We start from the raw sequence: 12,784 nt of genomic DNA, 5'->3' as shown, positions 1-12,784 counted from the left end.
CAAACTCGATAAGCTAAGCTTTCTTTTTAGGAAAGACATGACTACATGTAATACTTAGACATAGGATGGCTTGGCTTGGTGTGAGGAAATGGTTCCGTTTTCTGAGAATGGAGTGAGTGGTTGGTCTGGTTGCTTTAGGGCAGAACTGCATGGTGCTAACTGTAAGATGGGATGCCACAATTGGACAGATTTGAAGGAAGAGAGGCCCATGTTGAGCCTCGTGGGTACCAAGATCTCTGCTGGAAGTGCTGTGCATTTCTGGTGCAACCTTATCCTATAGTAGTTACCCAGGGAAAGCTGTGGGGCCTTCTGAGGCTGGCCAAGAGGACCCCTGGTCAGAGAAGGTAGTGTTCAGCTGGCCAGATCAGTGGGCACCATCGCTGCTGTTAACTGGCTGGCACTGGGAATTTATATGGGATCAAATCACTCTACACAGTGTATACTGGTGTAGTTAATCTTCACAACAGACTATTACCTTCATTTTGTTCATGAGGAAATTAAGGCATAGAGAGGTCACATGGGTGATCAGAGAGAAAGCTAGCATTCAAACCAAGGCAGTCTGCCTCCCCAGAGAATGCTTCTAAGCACTCCCTTCCTGGATCTTCCACACCAACCTTACGATGGCAGGATCATCCAGTGTCCCCAAATTGGGATTCTTACATGCAGCTCTCATTGTAATTGGCCAGTTGCAGAACACAGTCTATACACTTTTTCTCCTCCTTAAAAACATCCTCCCAGTACAGCCTGGAAGTTGGCGGTAATGTGCTTTGCTGACAGTAAAGGATTAAATGAAATGCAGCACTCCCCATGGAAAAGCTCTTATGTAAGAGAGCCCCCTTAAGCTACCTCATCTCTCCCTGCACCCATGGCTTGGGTAGCAGAGGGGCTCCTGGTTTATAGGTGCCAGGAAGGGAATAAGCTAGTTTCATTCTTTCTGGCCCACATGAAGTTCAGAGCCCCCGATCCATAAAGGCCTTGGATGTACACTCTTTTTAGCCGTCACTGACAAGCTAGACTGTAAGAAGAGCATTTCCCTAGGGCATCTGTGCATGCAGTCAGCTCTTAACAGTAAGCCTAGTTGGCTTAGGCCAGTAGTTTTCAGTGTCTACTCTGCCTCGCCCCTGACTGCATGGCCCAGTAAGGGCTGTTTCCCAGATGCCTTGATTTGGCTACCTGTTCCTCTCCCCTAGGTAGTTCTGATCCCTCGTCTTCACTAGAAGTTTAAGGGTATGTGAAAAATTTGAGTAAGAAGAGGCAGAGACCAGGAGAGTAATTTTGAATTGTCAGTGAATTTTCATTAGTCATGTTCTTTCTGTCCCTCATTACCAGGGATGAATAAGATGTGCTTTATAAATGATTAGGATGCTTATGCCATTTTGAAAAATTGGGCAGTTTTTCTTAGAATTTATACAAGAAAAACAAGCCCAACATAAAATGCCAAAGCCAAAAAAAGAAAAAAAAACCAAAGGAAAGAAAAAAAAAAAAAAAAAAAAAGATCCAACAGAAAATGCTATTCTGTTCAAACTTATGGCCCATAGGAAAAATTTCAAAAATATTTCTTCAAAGGCCCAGGCAGCAGGTCTCCCACTTAAGCTCTGCAATGGTTATAGGATGTCTCTTTCTCACATACCACTTTGAAATGTTACCCTTCTCATCCTGAATGATCAAATACTTTGCCTTGCCTACTTTGCCTTGCTGTCTCTTTTTGTGGTCCTGAATAGAACTGCCATTGTTCTCCAGCAGGGTAGCTTCAGTGTCATGTCATTCTGGCAAAGGATTGACACAAACCAGTCTTCTTTTGGCCGTTTCTCTTTTGTTCCCTTTCTTAAGAGCTCAAGCTCAGAAAGGTGGTTGGGTTTTCTAGGGTAGGGTGGATCCTGGATGCTTTCTAGTGATCTTTTGGAGGGGAAGAGCCTGCCATTTGGCCACCTGTGGCACCTGGGTGGCAACTGCCATGGTCACCAGTGAAGGGGTGGTTTTCCAGATAATTCTTACTAAAATGCACTCAGAAGAACTTCCCCCCACTCCATTTTGTTTCCAAAGTCAATTTATTGAATATTAAGTCATAAAGCCAGTGATATAATTTTAATGAAAAATATCCTGTATCACTCAAGACTTAAAAGAACAAAAAAATACCCCTTAGAAACACTGCTTTGAAAAATAATCACATTAACTTTGCACACAACAGAGTCCTTTCTTAAGCTTTATTTAAGAAATCGAGTACTATATAGTTCAATATATATAAGACACATCCAGTATTGTGTTCCTGATAGCAAGTGCATAGATTTTGTTAAGATATCATTTTCACTCGATATAAACGTTTCATGGTCACATGTACGATAATATTCCCAGTGATTCTGCCCAAGCATGAGAGGAAAGAACAGAACACAGCAAAAATAGTGAACTACAACAGAAATGGAAAACAAAAACAGTGACTTAGCAGAACAGTCGATTCCTGATAAGTGAATAAGCTGATTGTTTGGTCACAAGGTTTTATTCACTTATCAGGAATGATTCACAGTACACATATGTTCACTGTGTTTCCTAGCCGGCTAGCCTTGTCTGAGCCCAGGATCACACGCCGCTGCGGTAGGCTGCACAGGCGTGTGGTTTCCATCAGCAAGGAGATGGGTTGGTTCTGTGCTTTCCCAGGGTGGTCCATACATGGCAGCGGGTGGGCTTTGTTCACACTGTGGTGGTGTTTTACTAAAGCAAACTTAGAAGTTTAAGCAGGGGCCAACTTTACAGTGACTAAGTGCTTAAAGAAACTAGTATTTTCATCCTCTTCTTTGGAGAATTATTTTGTTGTTTTTCTAAAACAACAAAAAACTGGCTTTGTCTTTCCCTTCCTTTATTTAGCACGAGTACTGTGCCTTGTGCCAAGTGGTGGCTATATTTACTTCTTTATTTTAGAAATAAACGCATCTTGGAAAGGATTTGCTTACCCTTTTCCCCCAGTCTCCCCTCCCCGGTACCTCCCCACTCATCCCCAGAAGAGAAAGAAAAAAAATCATGTCTTTAGCCATCTAAGCAGTGGGTTTCCAGAGGCACACTGATGAAGGCTAGGAAGAGATTTAAAGCAGAAGCGTTGGCAGGAAGTCAGCCCCATCTCTGTGGGTTTGGAGCTGGTGGAAGTTACACCACTGGGTGTTCAGCCTCTGGGAGAAAGCCGCCTTTCCTCCATGGCACCGGGCCCCTCTCTTGTGGGCCCAACTGAAAAACACAATCTTGGGGCAGTTGAAACCAGAGTGGAGAGCCTGAGCACCTGAAGGGAGCAATCTCATTGGCACCAGGTGCTGGTGACACCTGAGGCAGACAGACTTGTGCATCTGAAGTCGGAAGGAGAGGGAAGACACAGGGAACAAACATGGGTGGAATCTTGTAAGAGCACTTTAAGAGCAGTCAGATTCCTGAGCATAGAAGATGAGCACAAAGGGAGGAGGGTCTGTAGCTTAAGATGTAGAAAGTGTGTAAGGAGGGGTTCTTCCCTTTCTGATTATTGATGTCAGGTGATAGTGGGCACACGGCTTACTCTTGTGGGTTCCTCCGGGAGGGTGTGTGAAACGATATGGCCTTATGAGCTTTCCTTTGGAAAAAGTACACTGAGGGGATCTTAGTGTGAGAAGCTTCACTTTCCCCTCTGGACTGAGTAGAACTTCCATTTGAGCACTTGGAAATATTTGTCTTTTCTGTTTTAATAGCTAATACTAACTTTGGATTTAGTTACCTCATAGGAATAAATTATTTTTCTCTACATATATTGACTGATGGCAACATGCAGATCAAAGTTTAACCCTTTACACATCTTCTATTCACCAGTTAAGCTTATTTTTTTCTTTCCTTGAGAGTTAACCACTTTTGCAAAGTTCACCAGTTTCTAAAATGAGCTTGATATGGTGTGCTCCTCTGGACTTGGGAGATAGAACAAGCGCAGATCTGCTGTTTCTCTTTGTGTTGTGGTTATGCAGCAGATTTCAGTGAATATTTATATATACATAGGTATATATAAATTCATTCACAAGAGAAGGACAAGGGGAGGGAGAGGTCAGAAGAAGTAAAATCATCCTGTATGGTCAAAAGACCATACATTGCGTCGGCAAATCCAGCTCGGTAAGCAGTTGTTAGGGTGAATCGCAGAAAAAGGTGTACCAGTCTTGGAAGCAGTGGTTAAAAGTGAGGTATTGCACAACACTCAAAGTTGGCTGGTGTGCAGTTTTCCCTTTCCTCAAATCAGATATTCACTTAGCTGGAATCGACTGTATCTTTTTTACACAACATATAGAAAAAAACATACGTGAAACAGTGAAGTGTGTAATGCGTCACCAACACATAATGACTACTAACAATACAACACGCAGAGAGAGAAACAAGTATTAGGAAAATGGTTTAATATTGGAGACAGAAGCAAAAAACCGCATCACACAATAACATACATTACAAAAATAAGTTTGACTGTTTCAACTACACAGTTATGTTCACAATGAGGACAGAAGAATCAGAAAAAACTTTGATCTAAACAGCAAAAAAGCAAACCCCTAAAGCTTAACTAATACATTTATCCACTTAAAGTGACTGAGTACTTCTAAATCTAATTACCTTATTGTGTAACTGCACAATACAGAATAAAAAGTGAAACTTACCGCTGTATTTTAAGACAAAATTCTAATGCTAGATATAAGCAAAGGGAAAAAAGAATCAAGCCAAAGTTTTTAATTCTCAAAAGAAAAGCAACTTTCTTTCGATCAACCAGAAATCAAACTTGAAATCAGTCATTGTCAGGGGCCCACAAGAGTAGGCCACAAAAATTTCCATTTTTTTAAATCTCCAGTATAAAAAGTCCCACTGGTACAAAATGCATAAGTACAATCAGTTGTAGAAATAGGAAAGCCTGCCTTGTTGTTGTTTTGTTTGTTTTTTGTTTTTTGTTTTTGGCTCAAATTCCATCAGACAACAAAATCCAAATGCATCAATAAAACAAACAATACTCAAATGGTCTTACAGTTTCCACTAGGTTGCATTAACTTTGGCTTTTCTCAGACAATATTTAAAAACTATTTTGTAGTATTAAACAAAATGATATTATTAATCTACAAACAACAGTTCTCACAGCACAAAAACACAAATACATTTCTTTTGTGTGACATTATTCAAAAAGGTAATGAAACTACAGGTTTTTTTAAAATTTTATTTCTTCTTTTTAATTAGCACTTAAGATAATAAAAACAGAAACAGTAAAATGATTCCAGAGTAGCACAAGCCAAAGAACTATAACCCCTATGGTGAAAGAAAGATGAACTTGTCACGCCTTTAAGGACTGCCATTTGATCACATTCTGGTTGTGAACACGACTGCTCTCTACAGTCTTCCTGTGTGCTCTGCCTCCTGACACAGGCCCTCTACACCCTTGCAGCATTTTCTTTTGATATTAAAAGATGAAAGGACAGTTTGTCTTGGAAGAGGGTTATTTTTTTAAACAATGAAACATGCAAAAAAAACAAAAACAAAAACAAAAAAACCAAACCAAAAACAACAACCACAATAAACAAAAAACCAGTAAAGGACTTTCCCTCTAAATGGACTGTCTTGGTTGCCTGCAAAATCACCGACACTCAACTCGGTGTGCACACGTGGAGCCTCCTTTCAGCTGCACTGTTTTTCTCTGGGGAAGATGCAGGTGGGCAAGAGAAAAGCAGGCAGTTTGCTTCAGTGAACAAACTAGAAAAACAGTTTTTTAGATAAATGAATAGATTCTGAATGAAGTGGTCTAGGAAGTTAAGTGGTGTTTTCTTGTGTTTCTATGTATGTATCTACACATCATCATATAATAGATACATGAGAGAGACATGTGCAGTAACTTCTGTTAAGTTGAGTGCTGCAGGAAGTACAAAATAGCCCTCAAAGGATGAAGGAAGGCCCCGGCAGTAGTAAACACGTGTGAGGATAATACAAATCATTTAATTAGAAGTGCATGTGCTATAAGAAGGATTTTTTTTTTGTTTTTTGTTTTTTGCATCATTAGAGGCTAGTCCTTTCCATCCCAGGGCTATCACATCCACATAGCCACACACACACACACACACACACACACACACACACACACACATGCGCATGCACGCACACATACAAATGGAGTGGGTAAATAGGAAGGGGGAGCTGAGACCACGAAGCTTCCAGGGCCCGATTTCAGGAAGGTTAGAGTTTTGAGTTGGGCTGGGGATATAACCTTATGGTTTTTGTGTTTGTTTGTTTGTTTTCCCATCACAGAAAGTCAAAGTAATATGGCACTTTAAAAGTGGCAGCAGGAATTGGTGGTAGGTATTTGGTCAGTGACTATGGTAAAGAACAGAGCTCTGCTTACATGGCCAGTCCCCTTTAATTATGCTTAGCTGACAAACAAAATTAAAAAAAAAAAAAGAGAAAGGAAAATAGGCTTCTCATTCCAGACACCTTGCTTACACAGGAGGTATCTACAGGGGTCAGGGAATCCCAAGCACATCTCAGGAGTGCTGCATATAAGAAACAAAAGCAGCCCCTCGAGAGACCATCCCACCCCAGATCCTTCAGCTCCAAAGTATCTGAAAATACATTAGCGCATATTGCTAATTTGATCTCAAAAAGCATATGGCATTTTAAAGGTTTAGCTAGAGGCTGAATCTACATACTTTTCCCCTCAGAGGATTTACCCAATAACAGTTATTTAAACTGAAGGAACACAACACATTAGGGATTCTTAAAAAAAAAGATCAAGAATACTCTCACTAGAAGAAAAGATATTACAGGTAATTGTTTTTCTCCCTTCCATTTGGATTTCAAAGGATAAAAAAGTGGTAAAAATAAAACAACTTGGAAGATAAGAGGAAAAAAATCCAAATTAGAAATACTTCAAAACAAGTTCAAATGATGACAGTATAAAAAGTTCAACATTCCAGATAGCTCTGGGTAGAAAGGGTTAAAAGTTCACAACTTTCTCACCTTAGAGGTTTCCATATATTATGAAGAGAATACATCGTGAGGTTGCCTTCACAGCATTGATGGGCAGAGTGGTTAAAAAAGTGAGACATGGGCACTTATACAATGTCTTACAAAAACGTCATAGAGAAATAACAAACAATAACAATTTCAGGCAACAAGACCACAGAATAGCAAGTTAACAAACTTTTTAGCCTTTTTTTTTTTTTTAAATATTAGGGATTTATACAAAACACATAATAAAATACCCATGTTATCAAATTACTTCTCACAAGAAACACACTGAAGCGCTAGGAAGGAAGTACCTTTGGAATTTGGCACTATATATTTTCACTTTTTTTCTTTAAAAGAAAAAAAAATCACATTTTGCTGAACACAAACACGTCTAAATAGTCCACAATAAAAGAAAAAATGACATCAATGCTTCACAAGCCAACACAAAACTTATTCTGGAATAGGTTTTTTTTTTTTTTCCTCACATGAAATTTTTTTAAGCAAACAACTTTTTTTTTTTTAAATTCTTTTTTGTTTTAAGTAAACCAATTCTAAGCTTGTCTTATCAACAAAGAACATTAAGACCATAAGACTCATGATGAAACCACAACTTAATTCACAGAAGCACCAACATGACACAGTTTACAGTAACCTTTCTCCTGTACATTGAAACAGTATAAAATATAGGTAATTTCATGTGCATTAAACCATGGATTGTCTAACTGTGAGTCAGTTCAGCAAAAGGTGACACAAATAGGTAGCATTTGCCCCAAAACAGGGTAAATATTTTTCTTATACTAATCTACAAAAAGTGGTTCTATATATATATCTTAATGAGAAAGTGAGCCACCTAAAATGGCCTTATCAAAAAACTTTACACTGCCTGAAAAATGTAAAAACTACAGACCTCTAGAGACTTAAAATCAGACAGTTTTTTTCTCAAACTGTTTTTGGAAGTAGTCTGTTAGAAACCAACATTCTGTGTCCCTGGACACATATTGCTATTGTTACCAGTGACCGGGAAGAATGCCAATCCCTGTATAATACTTTCAAGTCTGTTTTGTGAAAAGAAAAAGAAAAGAAAGAAACATTTTTGCCACAGGTTCTTTTTTTTCCTATAATTAATTTGTCTAATTTCAGTCTTGCATGAATGCAGCAATGTTTTTCACATTGACTTCCCAGAATTCATAGCTAGATGAGGTCACATGCAATTTTCAAAGGTCAAACTAGATCAAAGGTCAGTAGGAGAACCAAATATGATGTGAGGTCAGAAAGACATCAGAAACAATGACGGGACGATGAAACTTTTTTTTTGAGACGCCACAGGGACATGCTAGGCAAACGATGAACTAACGGGCATGAAGATGTCTAGGGAAAAAACAAGGAAGAGTAAAAAGTTACACAGAATCTATGCAGCAGCAACAAAATCACTTTTAAGGGTGCAGGAGAAAAACTAATGCAAATCTTAGGTCTTTAGGGAGTCTGTGAGCCATTCACATAATTTGCATTTCTTACACTCTTTTTCCACAGCACAATGAAACCCCAAGAGAATCCATCTGGAGAGAGTGAGAGGGGATGGATTCTGGGTGTTTTGGGGTATGGGACTGGCAAGGGACAGGGAGAGGGTCCAGTTTCAACAAAGGTGACATATGGGGAAGTCAGACGGCTGAACTGTCAACTAGATAATGGAAATTACAAACAGAATAATCAGACAGATACAAACGACAAGAGGATAAAGCATGAACTTTAGGTCTAGGGTTCAACAGTGAAAAAAAGCCCATTCCTAGAACAATTCCTCTAGAGACTACTTCAGAAGGTTCTAGCTAGACAGAGAACTGCTCTTTAGGTACCCAATAAGTTAACAATAGGCAATAAATAACTTCCATTATTTCTGAGGCAGTAAAAATTTTGTATAAAAATAGAAATGCTTTTTTTACAAATAAAATTTACAGGCCTGTGGCTTTCTTTTTATTTATGTATTATTTATGTATTTATTATTATTAAATTTATCTTTCAAGAAACATCAAGTATTTTCACTCATTTTTATTTTATTTTTAAACCCTGTAGCTTTAAGAAACAGATCTCTAAATCTTTTTTTACATTAATCCTTTCTAAAAACAAAAATAAAACAATAACAAAATAGACAACCAGTGTAATAATATGACCAATATGACCAATAAGTGTCATGTTTCTTTTGAACCCTAAAATAAAATCCTACTTCTTAAACCGATGTAGTGGAAAGACGTTTTGTGTTGTTTTAAGTGCTTCTCCTGGCTTCTCCCTCTGCTAGGCCACCACGTTACTCTAAACGCCGCCGGGGGCCCTCCGGAGGGGCAGGTGGCACGGACAAAGAGGGGTGAATTCTCCAGGCAGTGCTCTTGGGGCACCAGTGGTTTCAGAGTTAGAATTGCACATTAGCTTTTGTTTGCCTTTTAAATTCTCAAGATGTCATTTATTTGTGTGTGTTTTTCTTTAAAAAAAAAAAAAAAAAAAAAAAAAAAAAAAAAGTAAAAGGAGATTCAAATTGCAAAACAAAGAATACAGTGGCACAACTGCAGGAGGAATTTACTCAACAGAAATAAGGTAGCCCAAGTTTTATGGCAAACTGGGGGATGGGTGGGGGAAATGGAGGCCTTATTGTAAAAATAATCGTCTCTCTTGGTAAAAGTTGGCAATGTGGTCCTCCTCTGCCTTCCCTGTTGAGAACAGGCTGGCTCGTGGGACTTACCCTAAGAAAGCTAAAATAAGAGCAGGGAGCCGCTGGGGTTAGGATCAGTAAGGTTTGCTGTCATTTTTGGAGCGTTTCAGCTGCACCTTCAAGCGTTTCATGCCGATCTGAAAGCCATTCATAGCTTGGATTGCAGCTTGTGCAGAGACTGGATTGTCATAGCTAACAAAACCTGGAAAATACAAAGGGAAATTAGGAGGCAGGCAAGAGGGAGAGAAAGCTTTCAGGGATGGCTGGCACAGTGTCACTACAAATGCTAACTGGCACCAGTCTCACATCTCAATTTAATACCACTGAACTTATGGTGTGTCCTGACATGCTTAAGGGACAACATTGGAAGTGTCCACTGAGTAAAAGTAGGAAAAGCTAATTGGACTAATAATTATGTAAGTTAAAACCCCTCCTCAGAAGACGAATGAGTTTAATCTTCCCGTCTGAACCCCACCCAGGTAGAGAGGCAAGCACTCCTCAGCAGCAGCAGTGTAAGTCCAGAACTCAGAGTCCCCAGAGCAGCTCCGGTGTGCCAAACACGTGAGGCAAGAAAGCCTGACTGGAAGAGGTGCACACTACCAGAGATCTTCCCTGCCCGTCATTCCAGTCCTCCACATGCATAGCTAGACAGAACCTCTATCTGCTTGGCTATAGGATGAGTAATGGATTAACACATTATTGAATTAAAAGTAATTTATAACATTCTGGAGTTATTCTGTGAAGAACCCAGGGAAATGCTAGACCTTTCTCTTTGGCTCAGTTTCCCATTCTCAAAACTCCAGTAAATTTAACAGAAAAAAAGATGGCTACCTTGTACCATTCAAAGTCTTCTTTAGAAGAATAAATGGCTTAGCTCAGGGCTTACCCATCTGAACAGAATTTCCAGTATCTTTCACTGCAGTCACCGTCAAGAAAATAGGAAGGATATGCATTTGAAAAAGAACCAGTGATGCTCTGCAGACTCAGAAACAGGAGAATTCTGATCCTAGAGTTCGTTCTAACACTGCGAGGTGAGGCCAAGGGAGAAATACAAGCAAGGGAGAGGTACAGTTTTAGTTAACGCTGGGGGCAGTGAGCTTTTATAGTTCCGGCTGACGTCTAGTGTTGAAGCTGTTACTTAGATGTAATTTCAGTTCTGAACATTAGCTGCTCAGAAGATTCTATACTGTCTCCATCTATCTACTGTTAAATTTTAAAACTAAAGAGAAAATTCCTTTACAAACTGGAAGAGAAAGAAAACGACAAATATACTTTGAGTCGAGTTGTCCCCTAAGCTGATAAAAATGCGCACACAGCATAAGGCAGAGCAGCTTTTCTCAGGCAGGCTGTCTTCCGAAGATGGTTTACTTTTATATGAAATCTTCTCCCTCTAAAATGCGATGTCAAGTCCAGAATTTCTGTTCTGACTGTTTTTTCCTCAGACAGAGTCTTTACACAGAAGTGGCAGATGACTAATGAATGTAAATGGGTCATGGGTGAGATGCACAACAAAGCCCAGCCAACAGGTACAAATCAAAGAAGGGGCTATCATCTAATGATTGGTGATCCAGCAAAGTGGGGCCCTAAGAAAATAGGTTGGTTCACTGAGAAACATGGGCTGTTAAAAGGCTTTTTTAAAAAATGAAACAAACATAGCCCTTAATAATAATAGTCTGCGTACTCTTATAGTTTACATTACTATGAACACACTGGTTAAGTTGCTTGTGGACTGATAATCTCTTCAAGGTAGTATTTTCTCAAAACAAAAAGCACAATCCTTTCATACTCTCCTAATAAGCCTAGAATACTGTCCATCTGTTAAAAAAAAGCCTACTTCAAAACCGTGTGCAGGAAAGCCTCCCAAAGGAGAGCTCCTGTTCCCATACACCCTGTGTAACAACTTACTTTCCATTGCACTCTCAGGATCCATTACAGAGGACTGTACATAGTCCTTGCACAGCAGCAATAGTGTAATGGGTTTGGGCTGACAGCCTTTCTGCTATGGAAAAAAGTGACTTGAAACAGTGGACATACTAATTCCCTGAACAACAGAGCCTCTGACCTTCATAGATGACGATGACACAGAAATTAGAAGACCACAAGAATGCAAGTTTGGAAGCCACAGCACTCTCTTTGGACTGGTTTTCCACTACCAGTCTGCTAACTTGTAGGCCTGAAGTTTCAGCTGTTTGAGAATGATCCTACCTTCAGTGTTTTTCCTTACAATATACAATTCTCTGTGTTTGTTCTGGCTTGTATCTATTTTGTGTTATGCTATTGTTACTGCCTACTACCAACATGAATTATTAAATCCTAGGAGCGATTAAAGCAAACAGTGTAACTCAAACTGGGTCAGAACTTGCCAAGTGAGTAATATGTGCTCTGAACATCCTGGCCTCTGAACTATGTTGTAGGACAAGGAGTTTGGGGGGGGGGAAAGGGAGTGGAATTAATGAAGTTGTCCCCTCAGTGTGCAAACAAGGACACATGCTGTGAACTTTCCTTAGGGAGTGGGAGGAAATCACCACAGGAGGCACAGTTGGACAGAGCTGCTTAAGGAAGTATAGCTTGACTCCTAAGCTAGCTTGGAGCAGCACTGAGAGGTTGGGCTACTTGCACAATTTCTGTGCCCTGTACCCATTCTTGTAGCGCCTGCTAATATTTCAAGCACAAATTCTGGCCCTTTAATCCCGCCAGGATCTCTGTGTAACTATGCGATTCATCAAATGCCCATTCCATGTTCATGGAATTGTGATGTGGCCAAAGCCAAACTTGTGAACATAAGTGTATGTCAAGGTACTAAGCTTCCCAGGATAATATGTGATCCACACAATAGTTTCTGAGTCACATTAAACCTGGAGGGGGATAAGGAGTTAGTTGCAAAGTGTCTGTAGTGCTTACTGTTTTAGATTAACGGAGACTAAACTACAGTCTGTTAACTGTGTTTCATCTGATAAAAGTTTGTGGTTGAATCTATAGGGCTTGAAGAAATGGCTAGTTTGTGGTTGAATCTATAGGGCTTGAAGAAATGGCTATTGCTGTATGATTTAAAATTATTAGATAAAACAGGGGCCGGGGAGATGGCTCAGTGGAATAAGCGCTTCCCTGGCAAGCGCAAGGGCC

General features: G+C 39.7%; 1 protein-coding gene across 11 annotated transcripts in view; it reads right to left on the bottom strand.

Moving 5' to 3' along the window:
• Positions 1 to 4,912: 4,912 nt before the first annotated feature.
• Celf2 (CUGBP Elav-like family member 2) overlaps positions 4,913 to 12,784 on the bottom strand; it is a 598,848-nt gene continuing 590,976 nt past the window's right edge. For 8 of the 11 annotated variants that reach the window (XM_023701316.1, XM_004641262.2, XM_004641263.2 and 5 more), the window contains 2 exons: positions 9,692 to 9,863; positions 4,913 to 8,331 (listed from right to left, as the gene is read on the bottom strand). In XM_023701316.1, the coding sequence (XP_023557084.1) occupies positions 9,736 to 9,863 (128 nt within the window). In that variant the 3' untranslated portion in view covers positions 4,913 to 8,331; positions 9,692 to 9,735. Of the gene's footprint in view, positions 9,864 to 12,784 lie in introns of all 11 variants that reach the window. The other 3 variants (XM_004641266.2, XM_023701321.1, XM_023701322.1) reach the window with 2 other exon arrangements.

Source organism: Octodon degus, unplaced genomic scaffold, assembly GCF_000260255.1.
Source record: "Octodon degus isolate 3935 unplaced genomic scaffold, OctDeg1.0 scaffold00133, whole genome shotgun sequence".
Classification (NCBI taxonomy): domain Eukaryota; kingdom Metazoa; phylum Chordata; class Mammalia; order Rodentia; family Octodontidae; genus Octodon; species Octodon degus.
Note: the sequence above shows the minus strand (reverse complement) of the source record. Positions and strands in the feature narration are given on the sequence as shown.